The sequence below is a fragment of the Lepisosteus oculatus genome, chromosome 20 (assembly GCF_040954835.1).
Source record: "Lepisosteus oculatus isolate fLepOcu1 chromosome 20, fLepOcu1.hap2, whole genome shotgun sequence".
In the NCBI taxonomy this organism is placed as follows: domain Eukaryota; kingdom Metazoa; phylum Chordata; class Actinopteri; order Semionotiformes; family Lepisosteidae; genus Lepisosteus; species Lepisosteus oculatus.
Genome location: NC_090715.1, coordinates 1,936,137 through 1,960,118, shown reverse-complemented (window position 1 = coordinate 1,960,118; position 23,982 = coordinate 1,936,137). Strand labels below are relative to the sequence as shown.

General features: G+C 42.5%; 2 protein-coding genes and 1 long non-coding RNA gene across 6 annotated transcripts; 1 reads left to right on the top strand and 2 right to left on the bottom strand.

Moving 5' to 3' along the window:
- Positions 1 to 113: 113 nt before the first annotated feature.
- On the bottom strand, positions 114 to 5,558 carry cnep1r1 (CTD nuclear envelope phosphatase 1 regulatory subunit 1). Its single transcript, XM_069181274.1, has 6 exons — positions 5,446 to 5,558; positions 4,145 to 4,216; positions 3,449 to 3,522; positions 2,710 to 2,819; positions 2,309 to 2,363; positions 114 to 1,717 (listed from the first exon to the last, which is right to left on the bottom strand). Exons 1-6 carry the CDS (start codon positions 5,468 to 5,470, stop codon positions 1,676 to 1,678), a joined length of 378 nt encoding a protein of 125 aa, XP_069037375.1. The 5' UTR covers positions 5,471 to 5,558; the 3' UTR covers positions 114 to 1,675.
- Positions 5,559 to 5,614: 56 nt separating this feature from the next.
- Positions 5,615 to 15,664, top strand: LOC102687520 (nuclear receptor coactivator 5). 4 transcript variants are annotated; one of them, XM_015368469.2, is made up of 12 exons: positions 5,615 to 5,830; positions 6,006 to 6,141; positions 6,761 to 6,868; positions 7,114 to 7,152; positions 8,102 to 8,194; positions 8,392 to 8,474; positions 8,953 to 9,082; positions 10,815 to 11,014; positions 12,485 to 12,760; positions 12,881 to 13,045; positions 13,696 to 13,830; positions 14,190 to 15,664. In XM_015368469.2, the coding sequence occupies exons 3-12, from the start codon at positions 6,810 to 6,812 to the stop codon at positions 14,222 to 14,224; spliced, it is 1,215 nt and encodes a 404-aa protein (XP_015223955.1). In that variant the 5' UTR covers positions 5,615 to 5,830; positions 6,006 to 6,141; positions 6,761 to 6,809; the 3' UTR covers positions 14,225 to 15,664. The 4 variants fall into 4 exon arrangements, with proteins under 4 accessions (XP_015223955.1, XP_015223954.1, XP_015223956.1 ...); XM_015368468.2 differs by having other exon boundaries at positions 5,616 to 5,830; positions 8,099 to 8,194; positions 13,699 to 13,830; XM_015368470.2 differs by having other exon boundaries at positions 5,616 to 5,830; positions 8,099 to 8,194; positions 13,696 to 13,812.
- Positions 14,414 to 23,864, bottom strand: LOC107080044 (uncharacterized). Its single transcript, XR_001480942.2, has 3 exons — positions 23,788 to 23,864; positions 17,540 to 17,587; positions 14,414 to 14,499 (listed from the first exon to the last, which is right to left on the bottom strand). It is a non-coding gene; the product is annotated as an uncharacterized lncRNA (long non-coding RNA).
- Positions 23,865 to 23,982: the final 118 nt, after the last annotated feature.

Sequence of the window (23,982 nt, the reverse complement as noted above, 5' to 3'; positions counted from 1 at the left end):
GGCCTTGTGAGTGGTGTGTGTTTAAGCTTAATTTCTAAATGTTAGCTGTAGTCTCATCACCATCCATTCAGAATTGCTGTTGAGGTTTAAACACAAAACAATACACACAACACTAAAATTGATATTTATTGAAAGATATGGGGAACAAAATTAAATCAGTTACAATAAACATCTGCTACAATTGCACTGTTGGAAATCAAAAGGTTAGTCATGTGCCCGTAAGACTTTTTTTGCCAGAGAAATAATTAAAGCAAAAATATAAAAAAAAACATTCAGAGAATTCTTCTTATAAAGTGATGATAAAATTCTACTATGATGCTTCTAAGCTATGACAGTCTGAAATAATACAATGCAATGCAAGACCACAAAAGATTCAACAGATGGCTTTTGACCAATGTCATTTAAATAACTTTTCAAAGAAACAACAATACTTCAGATTTTTGGCATCCTCATGGAGAGAGAATGTTTCAGCATCCAGTCCTATTTATTAACTGAGTAAAACAGGGTTGCGATTTCTGAATCTAGCAATGCAGCATGTTCATCTCCAAAGACACTTCTACCATGGAAATGAAAAAATGTCAATGTTCAACCTAGGAAAAAAAGGTCAATTTCAGATGGATTATTTTAATTAATTTCCAATCAACAAAAAATAAAATGGTATACAAGTCTTCCAGACATACAGTACCAGCATTCAAAAGTACCAGAAGACAGCCCAGAGTTCCAGATCAATATTTTAAGCAATTCATGATTTAAACATTGTAATATGGAGAAACTGGAATATAACAATTCTTTATACAGATCCAGATTTTTTATTTCCAGTTCTGCAGTGGACTCTCTGGCATTCCTGACCTTAAAACCTAACTGATACAAGATGGCTTAGTTCACACAAGAACACTTAGTGAATCATCACTATCAGAGCTGCAACGTCCTGAGCTCATGACTCTTAGAGACAGAATTTTAGCCTTCACAGTACAGCCAAAAGAAAAAAACACTTGACAAATTTAATCAATCAAAAGCACAAATACAGGTGGGCAATGCAGACATCAAACATTCAAACCTTCCTGCATTTAATATAAAAATTGTTTAAAAAGGCTCAAGGACTTCGCATCGGTTGAAGTTTTACAAACCATGTCAAGGTAAATGACACAGGACTGCGTAGTGTTAGAGCCCCAGAGACAAGACCCAACAGTTAACAGCTTTGGCAACAGAGAGAAAATAATCCCGTTGCTGGGATCTAGGAGAAAAACCATGATATTTCCCTTTAAGATGGATTAAAAGATAAAAGTCACATGCACACCCATGCACTCTGGTGTGGTAGAGATGTGCCACACTATTTACAGCAAATACACAAGATAAATACAGTAAAAGAGACCAAGGCTGGAGGTTCCTGGTCACATTCCAATAAGCTGGTTCACACACAAGCAAGGGCTTTTAAAGTGACACAGCAACACTGAAATTTACAACACAGAAAAGTACCTTTCCACATGATGTTTGGCATTTCATAGAAACATAATTTACAAATCACCTATTTGTTATTCTCTTCTCTTCCTCTCTTTTAGATGATGGCCTCCAAGGGTTCATTGTCTGTATATCACTCAACAGATACTGCTCCTAAAAAAGCTATTTCGATTTCTCCTGGTGGTCTCTGGTCAGAACTCTCATCTCGGGAAAGGTGCTACTGGACATGTGGTCTTGGTTTCAGGATAAGCTTTCCTGTCTGCAGAAAGAAGATGGTATAAGCCATCGCCTTTGATTAAATGTTCACTTGCACCACAATAACACAAAATGAATGCCCTAAAGATTCCCAGATTAAAACCAGAAGTACTTTACATGCTCCTTCAACTGCGTTATACCAAAATAACATTTGATTCTATGAACCTGGTCTAACAGTGCTCACTACTAAAAGACGAAATTATTCAAAGATTTCCAACATTTCATTCTAAATCCTCCTCCACTTCCAGATGCTGTGCTTAAGTGTTAAGACCCAGCAAACAGAACAGGGGAATGTGCTTTCATAGACCATTCAGGGGAGACTCAATAACCAGAAACTCATCTGTCATATCCCACTGCAAGATGGTGCCTTCCACAGATGTCACAATGCAGAATCCAACTGCAGTAGATCATTTGATTCCTGTTTCTGTGCGTCCTCAAACGCACCAATTCACAATTAAACAACTGCAACAATTCTATGCCTCCTCAAGTGCAGCACCGCTCACTACAATACAGCTTCCATTCATGCCCGAGGTCTCCCAACCATTTTATGACATTTCCTTAAGAAGCCTTGTGTGTGCTGGGAATGTCTACTCACATCATCGCAGGACATGTTGTATTCTGCTAAAACTGTCCGGCAGCGGGCGGCGATTCTGAAGAACGTGGGTTAAAGAAACAGCAGAAAACTTTATAGAAAAATCTGTGGCATTTGTTTCTAGATTAATCCTACTTCACATTTAACATAACATCTTTTCATGTGTTCCTCGGTTTTGTAGGACTGTCACAATATTTCTGTATCTCGACACTGTAGTCCGCAGAGATAACAGGTCTGTCTGCCACAGCCCAACAGAGGCTAATCTTCCCTTGTTTCCTACGGGTGAGTCAAGCTATAAGACACTGCCATTAAAGTTGGCCCAGAAATGATTTTGTGTTAACAGAAGCGAATCTGCTTTTATTTGCAGTTGTATCAAAACAGCTCTTTGAAGACAAAAAGGATACATCGATGGGGCCACTACTCTCTTATGTATTCCTGCGAAGAACAAGCCTATCAATGTTATACAGCTAATTGTGAAGAATGGGTGATTCCACAGAGATGTGAAGAATGACACCTGCAAAACACATGAAAAGGATAAAAACAGATTGAGTTTAAAGAACTCGAAGGAGTTCTTGGAGAAACAGGAAGGAGACTCGGAGACCGCTTCAGAGAACATGTCAGGGCTGTGAAGATTAAAGATCTCTCCAAGCCCATTGTTTCTCATCTCACCTCTGACGGCCACGACCACTCTAATCTCTCCGTCTGTGTTCTCAAAGACGGTTTTCCGAACTCATACATCAGAAAGACCACCGAAACCAAAATTATTCTGCAGCTAGGATCACACATTCTCCCTTCTCTTAACGACAGACTACTGTTCTTTTACATTTTCTCCATTCATTGGAAGTTTCATTTCACACCTCTCTGCACCCATTCTGACTTCACACCTCTTGATTGGCCTCTCTTTCTGTCCCCTGCTCCCGCCTCTCACTCCTCCTCCCTCCCAACTTTTGTTCTCCCGCTTCTTTACCTTTGCCTACTGCCCTGTCTCTCTCACACCTGAAGAAGGCTCCACGGCCGAAACGTTGTGTTCTCTTTCTTCTTTTTTTCAGCATGGAATAAACCTGTTACTTGTTCCTTTGAGTTTAAAGAAGCCACTGATGAAATCCTTGCCTCCAGCCGGCCTCGGCGTGGCTACACACATACCTTCTGTGTCTCTGGGTCTATCAGCCAGTTCCAAGCCCCTGTCGCTGTGCAGACAGACACCACGATAAGAATCACTGTGGAGAGACGAGCACAGGGGAAGACACTGATGTGAGAACACCTGCGAACTTGGGCAGATACCAAATCTCTCAGCTCAATTTCAGTTCCTTCTCCAACACATTCATGGCCTCCAACAAGACTTAATTCTGAACAGTATTATGCAGCAGGGGCTTCTAGTTTAATACAGGCTTCATCCTTCTTTCCAATGAAAATTCCTCAATGTAATAATAATAATAATAATAATAATAATAATAATAATAATCTACCCCCCCCCCCACCCAAATGATGCAACAGCAGCCAGAGTGTGCCAGTCCGCTCCCCACACACCAGCTCTCAGTGGGGAAGAGAGCAGAGTGATGAAGCCAGTTCAAAGAAGGGGATTATTAGGAGGCCATGACTGGTAAAGGCAGGGGGTAAATTTGACCAGGATGCTGGGGTAACACCCCTACTCTTTTCCAGAAACTCCCTGGAACTTTTACTCTAACACAGGGTTTGGAATGCGTGATTGGTAGCTAGCGCAAAGATTTGATAATTTGCCTCAGTTGACAAACACTAGCAAAACAAACAAAAAGGCTCTTGCCCCAGTCCGAAACCCATCAATTCCATCCTCACGGGTCGATGTAATCTGTCAGTACTCACTCCTCCACCGCCCTGTCGCAGGCTGCAGGCAGGACACATACTCTGTCAGTCTCCTCTCAAACGCCTTCAGATCTGCACAAAAAAGATCTCCAAGCCATTAGACGCAGCTCTTAACCTTCAACACCATACAGTCACATGCTCTAATGTGAACCGTTTAAAACTTGTTTTTACTGGGAAACACCAGTTTGGATATTAATCCAAAATTTTCTGCTTATTCCAGGTAAGGCTTGTGGACTGTACATTTAATTCTTGACAACATGTAGGATTTTTTTACTCAAGCGAGTTAATAATGCAGTTTTTCATGGATCCTGACACTTCCAACTGTTTGTACCACCTCTCCTTTTCAGAACATTGGGTTTCGTTTCTGTCCCAAGCTGAAGTGAAACACAATCTGCGCTGATGGATGGAGACAGATGGCAGATGTTTCAAGCAGCTCAGTGCAACATGTACGTCTCCTTGGCCACAGACACAACTTTACTTCAAGCCTAGACATTTAAACTCCAGAAGGTGTAATGCCCAAACGCACAAGTTTGAGGCTTAAAAATAAGGTCTGATTTCTGAAGGCACCTAAAGACGCAGTAGCTGCGCGCGTGTAAGCATGTTAGATTAAAAGCTTGATAATAAGAGGTGCACACAGTTGCAACGTGAATTCACACATTCACGCTCGCCCTGTAAACATACAAAGGCATGATAAATACATACCGACGAGAAGCAGACAAAACGCATTTCTGGTCATAATTTACGTATTGTACAATACGTCAAGAAATGTTTTAAACGAGACAATAAAACATAGTAATAAATGTGCGACGAATTGTTTTTCAAACAGATCTCAACACACTATCCCCAAAACAGTGGAGAAAAATGATGGGAGTTTCCTAAATGGTGAAACCCGGCACCGGTTAAAAATATCCCCACAATATTTATGAATAAATGATTTTTGTGTAAACCGTAAAAAAGAAGAGACAAATTACGCGTACAAACAGGTGGATAGTAGTGTGAAATGACTCGTGATCTTAAATTTCTAGATCCTGCATATTATTACTGCACTGTCCCACACATTCATTGTAAAACTCACAAGGATGTTAGTTACATGTTTGTGTTTCAACGTCTTTGCAACTACAGAGTTAGTTGCAAAGCCAAATTAACACTAGTTTACGTAAACAGTGCCCGGGGCCCGGTCAACGCCGTGTCCGAGCTCAACACTCAGCCTACACCGGACTTACTGCCACCCAAGAAAAACGCACAAACTGTGAAATCCCAAATGAATACAGGTGACGGTCGCTGTGCTAAGTCGACACTACCTTCAGCCTGTTCAAGGGAGTTCATCGCCGCTGGTATCCTGCTCGCGTTGCTCCAGAGCAGCAGACCCCAGCGCTCCCGAAACCTGCACGCTGATTGGCCGAACGCGGGATCATTGCCCGAGCCTGCCGTACAAGCTGCGCTCTGATTGGCTGAGGGGTTTAAATGCGTTTGGCCATGGAGCGCTAGTCTGTACGTAACCGTGGGCTGAGGGCCGTTTCCGCTGAGAGGATGCAACAGCGGTAAAACAAATAAAAAGAATATATCGAACTGAGGGAAATTTCTGACCACAATACCCTTGCTTTGGGGAGTTGTGTGGGAAAAGACAACTCAAGTCGGTTTCACATGAGTGTTTAACGTCAATCGCGCGGAGAATTGTGGGATACGGTGAGTTCCGGTCGGGGGAGCTCGTCGGAGATGCAGAAGAAAAGATAATCTTAACATTGCGTATATTTGGTCTCAAAGCGTTCCTCAACATTTCCCACAACATTTGCCAAGACAAACACTGTTCATGAAAGAAAAAAATAACATGACACCCTCTCCTTCCTTCTCCCCTTCCCAGCGCTGTTTAACGGAAGCTGGGCTGCTGGGTCGTGGCGGTGCCGCCAGGGGGCGCTGCGACATTAATCCCCCACCTCTCGCTGCGGGGTGTCTCTTGCCGAAGCCGACGTGCTGCGCTGCTGTAGTGAACAGTAGTGGTAAGACTGCCTGCCGTTTCTCTTCCTATTTTGTAAACCTGCATATTTTCTTCTTTCCCTTCTTTGAAACAGCCGACAGGATTTGAATTGTCAAATAAAATTAGTTTGAGTTTAGAGAAGAAATCCATCCACTCTCTGCACCGCACAGGCCTGCTGATAAGGTTGCTGTATTGATACAAACAGGAGCAAAATACTCAATTGCTTTGCAGTCTCTGAAATGTGTTCTAAACCTGTTCTGAGACAGGAAAAGTTCATCATTTGCGGTTTCACCGTTCTTCGTCAGGTGTAGTGTGAAGGGGTGTTAGGTGGGGGAATAAATGAAATCTTGAGTGTGTTACTTCTGCAGTGAAAAGCGGAGGTTTACAACCTCCTGGGTCCATTGTGTTTATTGACATAGCTGCTGGGAACAGTGAGAAACTGGGGACATGGCTGCACCCTTGCTCAGTAGGGTTCCTTGGCGTCTGTGTTTGTTCCCGTTTCTTGCAAGTGGGGTTTTAAAAGGGTTAGCAGGCTCTTAACCGCTGTATTTTTAGAACTCCTGAAATACGTGAAGCGTGTTCGCACTGGATGGGGAGTCTGACGCCGGGGGGGATTTGTAACAGAGTATAACCTGTTCTAGGTAAGGATAAGCGGTGTCGGCAGTACCTTTCCGATTGAAGGCTGCCGCAATGTCTTCATGGGTGAAGGTTACGCGAGGCCGGATGCCCAAGCCCGTGCCCAATGGAGGGTAAGAAATATCTTTAAACAATAGTTAGTTGATAAGCTCTGTCAGGGTTTCTCATTTTTCAAGAACTGATTATTTCTTTGATGCTTATTCTGACCTGTGCCGTGGTGCGGGTGTAAACGTGTAACGAGAACAATTGGCTTCCAAGTGTGGCTCTGAAGGTTAAATCCATTACAAAAACCGCTGTCAGTTCTGTCGGGCAATAGCTAGAGTTAACACTGCAATCAGTTATGTCTTTTCGATTTCAGGAGCCGGAATGGACCAGGAAGGATTCCTTTCCTCCTAAAGTAAGACGGGGCTTTCTGTCTTTGGTGTCTGTGGCTGCTGTGTAGTGCAGAGTCACTGTGGGGTCCTGTGCACCCCTTTCAGTTTTGGGTTTCTAAAGGGCTGTAATGTCCTCTTCGTCTTAGAGAGGACAGTCTCCCATAGGGCGGTATGCATACAGGTTAACTGCAGCGATAATGTGATACCTCTTGCTTTGGAAAAATTAAAATAAGTTGGTTTTGTGATAGAGTTTTCCACCGGCACCTCGGGGTGAGTAAACGTGAGATCTTTGGTGTGATCTTCCCCCACCCTTTAAAAATGAGCGAGTTATCTTTTGGACAAGAAACATTCAACACTAAGACATTGCTAAGGTTTATGTGTCTTGCCCACAGTTTGCAAATCACACTGTAATGCTATTCCATTTGTTTGCATAGTTTCTCATTTTTCACAGGGTAGAAAGTAGTCTTGCTGAATCTCTTAGTTTGTTCTGTCTTGGTAGGAGAGTGGGTGTCGTACTAAACATGGTTATGCCAGGGGTCTCCAGCCCTGAGGCTAGAGAACCCCAGTCCAGCAGGATTTATAGATACCCTTGAAATCATCAATTCATAAAGCCCTGAAACGTAACTATGGTCACATAAACAGGTGGTGTGTTTAAGTAGTTTAGCAATCATTTGGAACAGAAACCATCATTCAGCCTTCAATGACAAGAGTCCCCTTCATTGAAACATTTACTTACTTGATCATCTGATTAAACAAGTGATTTTAATCTTTGCATAAAATGCCTAGGTTTAGTATTTAGGGTGACCTATATGAATAACTGTTTTGGGGAGTTCCTGGACTCGGTTTAGAGATCCCTGGGTTAGATGTTTAAGTGTGTTTGCTGCACACGACTTAATATCAAATTAAATTAATATAGAGGTGCTGGAGGGACCAACTTGTGATTTTGTTTTTCCTTTTTATACATTTCAGTAGCATCAAGCCCTACAGGCCATTCAGGCAGACCCCATACCCAGTGAGAAAGGAGAGGAAGGAAGGCTATGGTGAGGAGTATGAGGACATGCAAAGGTAAGAGACATCCTGTAGCCCAACGTCTGCTGCCTATTGTCCTGAAAAGGGACAGTCCTGCAGGTCTTATGGGAGAGTCTTTAAAGTTTTGACAGATGGGCCAAAATGACCTCCTCTCATTCGTAACCTTTTTTTTTGTGAAGACTACGTAGTGATGCTGATGTATATTTGAATTTTTGTCTTAAAAAAATCTATAGCTTTGAAGAACTGCTGGAGCAACAGCACGACTATTCGTCCGCGACCGAAGACTCTTATGAAAGATATCAGTATTCCCAGAACGGTAAGACCCGCACCTCCAGACAGGCAGGAGAAGAGTGATGGCTGGGCTGCGGCATCCCTCCCCCAGAAAGCTGTCACTCGGCTTCCAGTTTTATGAGCACTGGGCAGGTAGCTGTGATGAGTGCGAGTGCATGACGTTTTGTTCAAACCTGCAGCTCTGAAGATTCGGGTTACATGGTGCACAGTGTGGATATAAGGAAAACTAAGAGGTAGGGGACCAAAAACAGTGATGCACATGCTTTAATATTTAAACTAGATTTAAGAGTAGCTCATTGAGAGAATGTGCCTATTTTCTGCATGTGTTCCTGTGTTGCATGCTAGCTATTTCCTTGGGGCTAGGGAGTAAAGCGCTGGCAGAGAATGCCTTTCTCCCCACTGCATGTGTGCCTACATGTGTGAAGGCAAAGTTCTTAACACTTTCCTGCCCCAGCTTAGACCGTTCCTGTGTTTTTTTTTTTTGTCCTCGGGATGTTGTACAGCTTCCAAGAATTACACCCAGGCTGACAAGCGCAGCTCCTTGTATCAGCAGTTCTACAAGCAGATCCAGGAGGAGTACGACAAGCAGCGGCCTGCAGACTGCGTGGTCCTGTCCGTCACGAAGCAGCAAACGTGAGTAAAGGCTCGGCCCGGAGTGGCCCCTCTGGAGGTGCTCTGTGGCTTCTTCTGGTTTTCAATAGGGGCGAGCTCTCAGATATTTAATGAAGCCAATTCCAGTCATATTCTGTAAAGGGGACCCTTATCTCCAGCCACTAATTGGAGACCCTTTAGAAAACGGAGTCGTCTCTGGCATTGGAAAGGGTTGGAGCCCACCAAAATTCAGCCGGCAGATTGAACTTGATCACTGTGGCCTCCCCAAGACACTGTGAGCTGATGATGATTTTTTTTGTAGTTTACATTTTTCACAGAACCACTGATACATACTCTGCTTCCTGTGCAATGTACCCCCCAAAAAAACTGTGCTTAAGGAGTCTAAGGTATACACTAGCAACCACTGTGTGTTCACTAAAAGAGAAATATTTTTAAAACCTGACTACGGGATGGTTTTATTTCCACTAGAGCCTGTCTTTTACAAATGTGTATGTTCTAATGTTCAACTGTGAAAGTGTGTTTAACCTCCTGTCATGTCTGCACTCCTGATAATCCATTGCCGTCCCTCCTCCTCCCTGCAGTTCACTCCATCGGTAGTTTATTGCTGCTGACCAGTATGACTTTTTGCACTTGGAAGAGAACCCAATTTTTAATGAGCTGCAAAAGGACGCTTCCTTTAATCTGTGAAATCTAAAAAACAAACTCCATGCATTCAGAGTCAATATTTAAACCGTTAGCTTCACATAAAACCTCCTCACCATTGACCTGCATAAGACTGTTAAAAACGGAAAAACATGACTTCAAGCCTCTCGTGTCCTTGTTTTGTTAGTACTCTTAATGCAGTAATATATTAGTCTCAGCACTGAAAGGTTGCGCAACACAAGCTTGAAATTTCAAATATCCAAAGCTTTAAAACGTCTTTTCATTCATCATAAATATTATTAATTATTCATCATAACTTTGCTCTCACAGTTCATATCATTTTTAAATGAAAATGGGAGTGAGTTAAGACTTGATCAATTCTGTTCTCATGTCAACTGCCCACTTAAAGGTGTGATGGCTGCAGTGTCCAATATTCAGTAGTCCTTTTCTCTCCTCCTAAATGTTGTGAAATTCAAAATATCCATCTCCACACGCCAGAAGACACAACCTCAATAAAAATTGCAAAACAATAAGAAAGTGATGAGATAAAGAAAGGCTTAAAATAGTAATTAGGAGGTGATGCGAGTAAACCTTTTTATTTCTGCTTTATAAAATCAGCTTCAGTTTTTTGGCACATTCAGAAAAATCCCACTTGGTGTCTTTCATCTTGAAAAGTCTCGTTCCTCGTCAATGAAGATGAGAGCTGATTGTGTCTTAATCAGGCGCTTTCAGGATTTAATCTGTTGGCTACTGCAGAAATAAAACCTTGGGATAGGAGGCGCTGTGGTGACCTTTTTGTTAAAATGCACTTCTGCACTCAGAAACCACAATCCTGAATCCTCTAAAAGTAGCGCGTTATAACTAGGGTCCTGCTCACAGGCCAACCAACTGAAATGGTGACCCAGTGGCGCCGTAATGGCAAAGATGCAGCTGGTGCAGATGAGTGTTTTAGACTGGAGGGCAGGTTTTGAAAATAAGCGTCGGCACACAACTCGGGTTGCTAATTGTGGTCTTTGTACGCCAGCTGAGGAGCAGACGAGCTCCAATGACCAACAATGTCACTGTTTCCTCTGTGCGAAATAAATAACCAGCTCTCTCCTTCTTTTTAAAGGGATTATGCAAAATCGATAGGCCACTGTTTGCAGGACCGCGGCCTTGTGGTGGAAATGATTTACCTGCAGTCTGAATCGGGGCTCACCCGCGCCCTGCAAGACGTCCGCAGTGACGGTTCCGCATTTTGTATTCTCATCGAGCAGACAAACGTAGCTCTTTCCTCTTGCACCGTAATCATTTTTTATGAGTCTCTCAAAAGTAAGTTAACAGTTCACACTCCCGACCCGAAAAAACATCTTAAAGTTAAAACACTGACAAAAAAATGCATAAAAAGGTCCCTTATCTGCACTGTCAGGGGTTCCCGATAGCTTTAACTGGCCATAACATTAAGATACACATAAATCAAGAACAAAATTAGTTCTCAAATGATTTTAAATTAGCTTGACCATGTTTTTCGTTATAAAGAAGCACTTGCAAAAAAAAGAAAAAAAAACAGTTCTGCTTCATTCATATCACTCATCCTAAGGCTTAACAGATTTAACTATATTAAACAAAACACTGCAAAATAACAGATCAATGTGGAAAAGGAGTGCAGTTGTGTTACATTACACTTACATCATTAGACAATACACATTCATTGGTATGCTATAAAATAGACATATGTAGTTATTTAGGCCACTGATACTTAATAACATGGAGTGTTTACAGAGATTAGACCCATAAATGTCACCCACGTTAGGGTTCAGGAATGATTAGTGTTCAAGCTGACAATGGCTGTTCCTAGTTTTGACTTGCATCATGGTTTTTTCATTCACATTCTAAACCTTAAATTCCAGTTTTAATCAGATTATGTTTTGTCTTTTAAATTGTGTAACATTGAATTTAGCAGGATGTAGTACTTAAGTGCATGGTTATGTTATCATAGTTATGAGTTAGGATTTACTTTCTGGTTGTAGGACTACTGTAAAATGTAGAAACAATTCTGGTTTTTGAACCATGAGCTGAATATTAATCTTGTTAATGAGAGGGAGGATCACATGTGCAAAATTAATTTTTATAGTATCACAATACCTGGTCCTAAATATTAACACACCAATACAACACACCCTCAAACAATTACTATTATGCACCTTGAAAAAGAAAACATTTTGTCCAACCTCATGTTAAATTATGTAAAAATCAACTAAGGATGACTAATATTAAACATGCCTAAACTATCAAACTTGCCTGTTCCATTGGATTACATAAACCAATCAAAAAGTGTAAAAAGTTGTGCTTGGAATAAAATAATTTTACGTTTGCTGCAGGCATGCATTTTGCAGCACGTGAGATGTCAACAATTGTGAGAAACATTCAGACTGTCATCGGCTTTAAACCATGTTTCCCACTTCACATCGGAAGCAGTGCGTAAGCTGCCCAGTGTGACGTAGCTTCTTTCGCCAGTATGAAGTGATCCTTCTGCTGTGCCCTTGTTGATCTCTGTCACCCGAACACTAAGCGAACCATATTTCCGTAGAAATGCTCTTGTACCTCAGCGTACAGTTCAAATGGGAGAAAAGAGGTAATGTCCCAGTATCCATATGGGGCTCCCAGGCAGGCCATCTTGCCGGATCAGAAAGGCCTAGCGTAGACCTTCTTTTCAACTGCTCTTCTGAAGCTGCGGCCGCTGCCTGTTGTTTCTGAGACTGCTGTAACCCTGCTTTCCCCCCGCCTGCGTTGCCCCTGCAGTTCACCGCAACATGCCGTCGGACCGCGCCATGGAATTCGTGACGGCGGAGTTCGGGCGCGTGCACGCGGAGCGGCAGGAGAAGGAGAGGGAGGAGATTGCGGTGAAGGCGGCCGACCTGGCCGACGACTACCTGGAGAGGGAGAAGTGCGACAAGCACGCCGTTCCGCTGAGCACGCGGCACCTGCTCTTCCTGCTGGGCGAGGGCAAGCACCTGTACGGCGAGGAGCTGAGCACCCTGGCCGAGTACATCCGGAGCCGGCAGGAGGAGCTGCAGGGTAGGAGCCCGGTGCGCTCTGGGGAGGAGTGGGCAGAGATCTCTGCACAGACCCAGCGCAGGCTGTCCGACTGTCCTCCTCACGCGAGTAAAGGAGGCTGCTCTCGCTGTCGCTCTGCAGGACCTCCTCCAGAGACGGACAGCAGCTCTTACCTTGGGATGAGGAAGCTCCTGCCCAGCGGGTTGAGTAAGCCGCCCCCTCTGCTGCCCACGCCGGGACGTCCTCCTCTGCTGGAACACCCTGGGCACCCTCAGGGAAAGCAAGCACCTCTCCTGCCCACACCAGGTGACTGTCAGCTCCGCGGTGTTAGATTTCTGTACTTCCTGTAGAAATGTAGTTCTAGGAGTGCCAATCAGCAGAAATGTGGTTTCCTTTACCCTTCATCCTTCACAAACGCACCGACTGGTGCTGTACTTTCCATGCACAAAGTCTGGTTTATTGCATCTCGTTACAGAGCATTGCCTGAATGATTTAGCCGATCTGACTGATATCCATTTTATGAGTAGTCATATTATAAGTAGTAGTATAATTGCCCTAGGATATCTAAAAGGGGGTTCAGCACTGTGCCTGCTTCAGCATGACTCAAATTGCAGCTTTTCTGTGCAGCTTTTCCTTGTAGAGGGCTGATGTTCTACTGCAATTATTAAAAGCTTTAAAACAGTGAGTCAAAACCTGTAAATATATGATCTTGTGCTGCTGAAGTTAACACTAGATTCTAGATTCAAAACTTAATGTGTCTTTCCATAACCCAACCAGACTAATCCCTTACAGAAATGTGATCTAATGCATTGAATTGTCTTTTTTGCTAGCCCAGTTAAAACCGTAGAGGGGTGATTTTCCTTCTATTTAAACCACTTGAGGTGTTAGCACCTTATATCTTCAGGTTCAAAACCAGCCTCCGTGATCTGATATGACTGTGCTTTTGTTTGTTTCAGCAGGTCCCTACCCCAAAACAAAGCCTCCCCCACTGCTGTCCATGCAAGGGCGCCAGGGGCCCCCACATGGCGCACCACTGCCGCCCCAGAAACGCCTCTTAATGGGAGACAAGCCAGGTCTGCTGCCCATCCCAGGCCAGTGCCTCTTTCTACCCAACCCGTCTTTCCCACAAAATAACTCTCGCTTGTCAGCCTCTCTTGGAATCCCCCTTGGCTCTTATCTTCGACGCACTGGGCCAAAATAGTTTGGTGCATTCCTTCCTTTGTGTGTGTATACAGTAGGTATAACTGCATTGTTCTGTTTGTTGTTTATGTCCATTGCTGCTTGGCTAGCATGGCCTCGTGTGCAAAATGTCCATGTACAGATATTTGTAGAATTTTCTCTGTGCGACCTATTACTATAATAGTAGGGATCCTGCAAGACCAGTTGAGGAATTTACATGCTTTGAAAATGATTGTTTCTAACTAATGGTGTGCATTGCTCTTTTAATCAGGGGGCCCATCGAGACCAAACATGCCAAGGCGCTAACTGATGCCAGGAGGCTTCTGAAGGCGGAGAGCACCCTGCTCTGAACTGACCACTTGCCAACCTTCTTCAGTGTTCTGTTTAAGACTGGGACAGCCTGTGCGTCTTGCTCTCTCCTGCCTTTATAAACCGTTTGTGTCTGGAACACCCCACCTGTCTCTCTGTCTGAAGAGCTGCATGAGGAAACAAAGGCCCAATTCCAGTTTGGACCACAGAGTAGAGCACCGACGGAGAAGGATTCCTCATTGCATCCTGTATCCATTGCTAAGGGAAAAGCCCTAAATGGAAAAAGGAAAAGAAAATTTGCTAAATCTATTGTCTGTGACATGGATGCAAGATTGAAATTTCAGTGTGCCGCTGCTCAAATCCCTTTTGAACTGTTAGATTGGTCCAGGGACACTCCCACGGGTCCTGAGAGCTCCCTGATTCTTTTTTCACTCCCCTGTAGATGAAAATGGCACATTCATGGGGCACGTTCAGCCCCTAGCCTGCTCATGTCTAGAGTGTCTTGAAATGCTCTTGTACAGCCAGTAAGGTAGATAAGGCCCTGTGCTTTAATTTGTTGTGTTTACACAGAATACCTGGTGCTGTTGTATTCTGAAAATAGGAGACATATTTTTAGGTTTTGTAAATTGACAACAGTAGCTCAGCAGGTGTAGCAGTGTTTAAATTAGCCATGACACTGGGAGCACTGGTAGGAGTACTGTTCGGTTTTGTTTATTGTATTAAATCCATAAAATGTGCCAAGCTCATTTCTGATTTGACTTCTGCAGCAGTGGTGTTCTTTTATGGCATATTGGTGTTATTAAGGCCAGGCCAGGGTGTGTAAAGCTTAGTTTTAGTAGTTGCACCTTTCACATTCACTGTACTAACAGTACATCTTATCAGCTTCCTGCTAGGAGACAATTTAGGTATTGTTTTGACAGCTTTAGGTGACTTGTCTTTCAGGTACCTCATTTGAACATTTAAAATGTTTTGAAAGTAGGAAAATCCATTTGTATTGGGTTTTTTTTGTTGGTTAATTTCAGTATGTCCCTTGTCCTTTCTGTCCGATCCTGTTTCAGGAGTGTGCAGGACAGATATGCATTCTGTAACAGTGACTAACTGTGATTCAGGACTGCAGGTCTTGCACACTGCCTCGATACACATTATTATGAAGCTCACCTTTAGGTGACTATCCAAGACCACCTTTATATTTCTATATAAGTGCTGTTTTTTATTTTTTTAATCATATTTACTTAATTTTGCTTTTTTGAAAAAACACATCATTCCCAGCTTAGTATAACACTGTAAGTTGCTAATATGTTGAAATGTCGTGTGCCATTGCAGTGCGCTTCTGTAGCCTGGCTATAAACTATAGGCTAGGCTTTATACCATCAAGCATATTACCAGCATGTGGTCTAAAAATACTTTGTCTGAGCTAAATAAATGTTTGATTCCATACATTACTACTCAATTTTTAATTTATTTTTTAAAATAACACCTTTAAATGGAAAGATGGGTGGAGTATGTTGTCCCAATTCCTCTGTCCAAATTTGTTTTGAAGAGTTGAACTAAATCGTAGCCTACACAATATTCCCACAAGGTGGCGCTAGTGACTCAGAGACGAGTTTTGGAATGACTGCGTCTCTTCCTTATGGTGAGGTGCAAACTGAGACTGCTTTGTTTCTTAATTTCTACTGTTTATTTAGCCTAGTATTCACATCTTTATTTTCCACCTTTAATCATGTCAGATATACTGTGTGTATATTTAGACTGTATTTGCATAGTCCTAAAAATGGTACAGTATTTTGATGTTATGGCTAATTTGGCTATTTTTATCAAAAGTATTATGCATGAAATAATTCATGTAACTAATTGTATTAAAAAACAGTTATCCAGACTTTCTAAATATTTTTCTATTGTTACAAAAAAACAATGCAACAGAAATCTGAATATTGGAGACATACCTGTAGTTCTTGAACTCGAATTCACACTTGTCTCTTCGGCCTTCAAATCTTGTTTTTGTGTCTCTTGAAGATTGTTTTTATAAACGCAAAACAAAACTAGAATATTGCTTTTTCCTCCCAAAAATGTATTATATACCAATCTTTGTCGTTTAAAGGATATTAAAATCTTTACAGCTTGCTGAAGGATTCATGTGCAGTGTCATGGGATTGCTCTACTAGATTTACTATTCATTAGAATTGCTTTTTGCTGACATGACATGCAAATAAAAATGACATAATCCCTTTTGCAGTGTAGAATACGAACCCACTGGTGCATTCCTCTGCGTAAAGATTGTTTTTGTATTCCCCTTTTATTAACTCATGATAAAAAACAATTCCAAACGAGAACCTAATTTCATGCGTTTTATCAAATGGTAGAAGAGTAACTTAAGTTTAAGAGACAAACTTATTTAACCATGGGTCAATAAAGATCTTTGTGAATAGCTTCAGAGATTTTGCTTTTCTTTATCAGTGGATGGATGTTACTGTAAGTGGTATTCTAAAACTCGGATTGCATGGGTCTTTGCATTTTTTGTGCTGCCTGCATGGGTTGTGCATTGCGTAATGTTTTCCGTATTGAAGAACATCCTGATAGTAAACAGCTGAAGGGCCGAGTTTAGCTCCTGGGATATGGAAAAACATGAGGCTTATTCCTTATGGTTAGTTTGGTAGAGGAAAGTGAACAGGTATGAATTGTCTTGGAATGAGGAATTATATCAGTGGAGTAATGTGACCTCTTAGAAGTTAAGTGTGTTGAAGTTGATTCCCTGCAGTTTCACCTACACAAGCGTCTCTCATTTTTTTTTCTCGGCCCTGATGCTCAGTGCTGTAGGTGGCAAGTGCATTTTCTTTACAGCTGTTTACGTTGCTGGTGCATGATGGCATGGTGCTGAATTCATCTGCAGCTGTGAAGAATTCATCAAGCTGGAGAGTAATGAAGGACTGTTTCCGCTTCATTTAGCGAACTGTGGAAGACTGATTGGGACTTCGTAGGAGGAAAAAAAGTACAAAATACAGAGTAGAGCAGGAGGATCTGATTTGGGGGGGGGGGAGCAAACTGATTCTGGTCAGATTTTCCACCCCATTTTGTCTGGTACTGCCCTGATGAAGTATCATAGATGTAGGAGTCACTGGTCTGGCAGAAAATGCTATTCTTCCTGCTGTAGAAATGTGTGTATGCATACATTGCGTAACAATGTTTTACACACCTGTTGGAAAATAAGCTACCTTTAAAACAAGTATTCTGTGAACAAGTGTTTTGCTTGAATTTATTAAATTAAAAGATTAGTTTGTTAGCTTCATTTTTCAAATCACAGTTTCTAATACTCACTTGAGACATTGAGCAATGGCCTCGATGAAATTCTGTCCCATCTTTATCCTGCAATTTGCAAAAATGGACAATTTGTTTGCGTTACAATGTTAGCCCATCAAACTGAATAACCCTCGATATACCTGGAGCCCAGGATGATGCCACTCCCTCACCTGTCCCTCACAGGCTGAGTGTTGCAGAGGTATATTCGGATAAAGGCCCCAGCATTACTTACTACCACAAAGTAATACAAAGTCTGTGAAGATTCTTTAATGGTCTGTGTTATTTTTATCTCTGCAGCATTTCACATTTTCTCTGTTTGGGGTTAAATGCAATTTGTTTCAGGCCTAACTGATGATGTAGTGTTAAGTAACAACTTACAACAACTGTACATGTTGATAATTATGGTCTTGATCATGAGATGTGCTACCGCAACAATTAACACTTGTGTGCAGATAGTTAGCAGAGGAAAAGTCTGGCAGTGTGGCTCTGTGTCTAGGTGGAGGTGCGTGCTGGAATGGAGCTCTGCTCTGGAGATGCTACAGCAAGAGCTGTCCTGCCAGCCTCCAACCCTCCGTGTTTGAGACGGGAGGAATAGGCACAGAGAAAGTTTTTTTTTTCTTGTTTCTTTCCTTTTTTTTTTTTTTTAACGCTTCAACCCTGTCATTCTACCTCGATGAAACACGGGGCTAATCTGAAAGCCCTGAAACACAATGAGTTTTAATTAGGTTAAGTTTGTCTGCTACAGATAACATTTCTCTTTCTGTTGAGAATAAAACAAATTGCTGGCACTAATGCCCGTTTAATGTACCTCTTTTTATTACGGATGGTAGAAATTATAAAAAGTACCCTGCAGGGAGATAATGGTATGGGAGTTAGTGCATTGTTGCTGCTCATCAGAAATCGTTTCACTAGAGCGCCAGCACTCCTTTTAAATGCAATTTCTTTTTCCTTTCAGACCTTCTCGCTCTGCAAAAACCAGTCCCTTCATTATGGAGATTGAGCCCCTGAACAAAAGCTGCTCATGTATTAGACTGATTGCTTTAAATACTGAACTGGGGGCTTCACTCTCCGTCCAATTTTATTTGTCAGAGCAGAAAGCTCAGCCATTTGTGGCTTCATCTTTTATTTTCAGAAGGTGTGCAGGATGCAGAGCTCTGATCCCCCAAGTCTTTCAGCTCCTGCGATGGAGCCCAGCTCGCCATGTCTTTTTAACTCCCACCCCTCTACTGTAGGCAGGCAGAGTGGTGTGGTCACTTGCTACTGCGGGTGCCCTGGGGCGCTGCAGAGCAATCCGTTTTCAATTGCATAATAATTAACATCCTCACTTTCACACGAAGACTCAACCCAAGGTGGAGTTAATGACTTCTCGGAGCGAGTAACTGTAATGGAAACTGACCTTGATCAGCTGCAGTCCTCTGCCCAGTTCCAGCAGTGATAAACTGGCCATTTAATATATACTGTTCAACTTTTGGTGGGTTAGACATAATCCATAACACAAAATAAACTGGTGCTATTTATTATCACTATGATAATTAAGAAATGATAACACCATCCCCTTATTTGCCCCTTGATTTATTTTGACAAATGTGAGCTTAAACAATTTACAATTCCAATTAAATGCATTTTTTCATGAAGAAGGTGTCGGCTTTACAGTATTTAAATCGGTTAAGTCTGATTATTTGTTGTAAAAATAGCTTATCTAGGGCAAAACCAATGAGATGTAACACTGTCTTTAGAGGGGGGACTTTGTGCTGATGACAACAGTTCAGCTAACCAGAAGAGGAGCAAACGGCTAAAGGCAAGATAATTCCAATACAACACTTGCTCAATCGGGGAGAGCACTAAAACGTGCTTTCAAATGTCATTTGCACAGTAGCGTGTGCATGAGAAAATCAAGCGCAGTGCCTTCCTAAATAATTACAGCCACTGAGCATCCTGTACTGTGTCCCACCCCTTCCAGGGTAAAGACACACTGCTGCTGCTTACAGGACAACCAGCTTGGGAAACGGCCAGCCAGAACAGTCTGCTCTGCACTCGTACGGTTACTGTGAACCAGAAGCTGTTCTCAATTGATCAGTTTCAACGTGTTTGATAAATAAAGGACTAAAATAAACGGGTCACATTTAAAACGGTTTCTCAACAGGGCTCAAAACTCTTGTGTTACAGGGGCAGTAGTGGTCAGGGCTCACGACCTATAACTGGAGGGTTGCGGGTTCAAGTCCCAGATGGAGTGCTAGGATGCTGTCAAACCCCTGAGCAAGACGGAGCACTTGGATCAGCTTTTTAATTAATTAATTATAACAAAACTGGGTAAATGCTGAGGCTCTTACACACCCTAACTGTAAATAGCGTTTCTCACTTCAAGCCAAATTCAACACCCAAGGTACAGCTATACCACACTGAGGAGCTCTGTTGAGAGCAAAACCATGTTTAATTGCCTTGGAAAAATATTCAGGAGGCAGAATTGAACGTTTTCTGAGATGTTCAATTGCAAATGTTGCGACATACAGTGCCCTCCATAAGTATTAGGACGGTGATGTCAAAATTGCTATTTTTGCTCTATGCTCAAGCAATTCAGATTTGAGATGAAAAGATTAATATGTGGCAAAAGCAGGGAATGTCACCTTTAGATTCTGGGGTATTTCTGTGCTTATATGTTGTACTGTTTTAAAATAATAGCATTTTTTATGTTCAATCCCCACATTTCATATGAGCCTAAGTATTGGGACAATTATCTACCAGGTATTTCTTACTGGCCAGGTGTTTCCTGTTACACTGATTGTGCACAAATAAAAGAGCTGTGAGTATGCAGTGCTGGGGTTAACTCTTGCTCTTCCCTTTCGAGTCAGTAGACCTAAACCAACATAAAGACTAGAGACCTGTCTGTGAATGAAAAGCAAGCGATTTGGATGCTGAATAAAAAGAATTCAATCAGAAACATAGCACGGAAATTGCGCACAGCAAAACCAACAGTTTGGAACATCTTGAAAAAGAAAGACAACTGTGTATTTGGCCACTGGCAGCAACCAGGTCGCCTGAAGAGAACGACAGCGGTTGTTGATAGAAAAACGATCGGAGCTGTGAATGAAGGAAAAACTCCAACACGACTGTCACTGAAATCACCACCAACCTCCGCAGAGCAGGGGTGGTGGTATCACAATCTACTGCTCACAGAAGACCTTGCCGGCAGAATTTTAATAGCTACACAAAGCTCTCTGGAACAAAGAGTTCTGGTCAGATGGGACAAAGACAAACCTCTACCAAAGTAATGACGAGGTGAAAAAAGGAAAAACTGCAGATGATCCAAAGCGCCACTTCATCAAAGACATTTCATTGCCAACAACTACTGCTGCACGCCGTATTGTTGTGCATTTGATAAATAAACTTTGATTTGATCTGTGAACTTGGTGGAGGTAATGTCAAGGCTTAGGCATGCACCTCTGGAGCTGGTTAATAGTTCAGCAGACTGACTTCAGAAGTGCACAGAAACACCTTGTCTGTCTACGTACAAGAATGGCTCCAGACATATTGGCCAGCACCTCATCATGCAACAAGACTGACCCAAAACACACTGCCAACACCTCCAAGGAGGAAAAAGAGTGGAAAGTCTTAGACTGACCAAGTCGATCTCCTGATTTTAATCTAGTGAAGCATGCATTTCTCTTGCTGAAAAGGAGACTGACGTCAGTAGTCAAACAGCAACTGAAAGTGGATACAGCATTTTCAAGCAAAGCATCTCAAAAGAACAGACCAAGAGTTTGGTGATGCCAGTGGGTTGCCGGCTTGATGCAATTATTGGGTGTAAAGGATTTGCAACAAAATACTTATACTTCTTTAAATTACTTATGTTAATTTGTCCTAATAGTTATGAGGGTTCCTTTTACACAAATCCATATTACATAAAAGTAATAAAAGGAAAGAAAAGTTGACATTCTGTACTTTTGCTTAATATTCATCTTTTCACCTCAAATAAGAAATGCTTGAGTCTACAGCAAAAAGAGCAATTTTGACTTCATTGTCCCATTATTATTAATAATAAGATAAGATAATAAGATCAGTTTATTAGCCATATGCAATTTCTTGTATTAAGAATTTGTCTTTTCACATACCCCAGCTTGCTCTCCATGAGACACACAGATAGAGAGAGAGAAGCTGGGGGTCAGAGTGCAGGGTCAGCCATTTATACAGCGTCCCTGGAGCAGTTGGGGTGAAGGGCCTTGCTCAGGGGCCCAACGGAGTAGGATTCCTCTGCCAGTCACGGGATTTGAACCGGCAACCTTCCAGTCACAGGCGCAGATCCTTGCATGAGGCGTAGTGTAGGGTCACCATGAGTCTGGAGCCCCAGACATGTCCTCCTCTTGGTCTGCAATTCTCCTTCCAGGGGGAACTGTCAAAATAACTTAAAACATCCTGGATTTTCCTCCTTAAAAGGTACAGATATCATCACCCCTACTGGTGTCTTCTCTCCGAATGCTCCAATATGGTAATCCTGCGTTACCGGACCGAGTGGAGTGGTGCTTAGACACATATTCAAGGCTTAACATTTCAGTGGAATTAAAGGTTATCATTGGTACAATTGTACCTGACAGGTAACCATTCAACTACATTAGTTACAGAAATAACTCGGGAAATATGGTTTAGAGGATCAGTATAGACTTTCCGTTTTCAGGCACAATGAAATTATATTTTGGGGTCTAATGCCTTCAGTGAAAATAATTTAATCGGCATCTCCAATTCTCTTGTTCTTGGGCGAGCGACGGTTTTTACCGTGTGTTTCCACGTTTATTAGGGTCCTGTCCTTGGCTTTCGAACTATTTCTGCATGGGTAAATTCTTCCTTTATGCATAAAATATGCAATCCGAGAGAACGGTCACCCCTCCGCTCCTCACCCGGGGGAGCGAGAGCGGCGACTTGAAAGGCCTCCAGGTGAGAGGTCACTCGAGGGCCCGGAGTTCAGACGCGCCGAGTGCAGCGCCGGCCGGCGGGGGGTCATTTTAAAGGCTGCGCTGTCTCCCCGCAGGGGGCGCAGCTCAATCTGCTGGTAACCCCGCTGATCCCCTCGACAACAGGGAGCCCTCTGACTTAACTGTGCCGGCGCCGGAACAGCCGAGACGCCACAATGTTTTAAAACGACAGACGTGCACAGTGCGTGAGATTAGTTGGAACAGAACTACGTCGTGTTGCAAGTAGCACAGCGGAACACGAACTTGTTTTTCTGTCAAGTGGACACAAGTGAATACGCGATTTTATTTGAGTTCTTCTGCAATCGACGTTTGGCGTTATCGCAGTAATTTTTACCTATATATTAAAACGGATTAGGAATTTAAAGGGTTAAAGAAGTTTGAACCGTGTTCTTTTCAGCCCGATTATTGGCGCATTTGAAAAAAAGTCTAAAAACATGATGTAAAATTTGATTTGTGTTCAAATCGGGGGAGTGTTCCAGTCTGCACCTTTTATAATCTTTCTGTTATGCAATAACATTTAAAATTAAGTAGTTTTCAAGACATCTGTAATGGTATTGGACAAGGAAATCGCGTTAAATATTGAATACAACCGCAAAATGATAAATATCCTTCACTATGGCGTCTGTACTGTTAGTGCAATATTTTCCTGCAGCGACCTGAATATCAAAAGTTCCTGAGCGTAACAAATCGATGAGAATCATATCCTAAAATCACAAGAGAATCGCTTTATTTTACCATTAAAAGGCGCGTATATAAATTCGTATTTAAGTATTAGCAGTAGCTCAAAAGTCTACAAATAAACTGACACGACACGCGCAAGCCAAGCGCCAGAAACGCAGGAAATGTGTAATTACAAATCAGATCGAGAGGCTGGCATGATTAATTAATGTCTGCAAAAACAAAACATCCCCGAGCCATCATCTCTCTCCTACGGCAGGCGCGGCGAAGCAGGGGTTAATACTGTTTACTTCTGGTCAAAAAGAGGAAAATCCCCTCCGCCCCCTTTCCAAAACACAAAAATACTTTCAAAACACAAAACCACGTTCCCCTCCCCGAGACTCGCCCGGTACTATGGGTTTGTCCAGCGTCCTAAAATCTCCCACTTAATTAATATTAATAAAAGCACCACGCGAGCCAGCGATAATCAGAGGCAAAATGAATTCCACATTTCATAAGAGCCATCCCGTACGCGCTAACAAAACCAGGGAGGTTTAAACTTTTGTTTTCCCATTTCCAACTACGCGCAGCCAACTTCCAAAAGTCAGGGCAGACGAGCAGAGCGATTTGAAATGTAAGGCGCACCTGGAGATGGACGCGAGGAAGTGACATTCAGTTCAAGCGGGGTTTTCTTGTTTTTAGCCGAGGATGTCCGAAGTGGCCCTACTACCGACAGTGTAGCACGAAGCGCTGCTGTCGCTCGCTGTCGAGGTGCGAAACGGAGGAGGCAGGAGAGGGGCAGAAAAGCCGGGGTCGAATCCAGTCCGTCTTTTTCCTCGG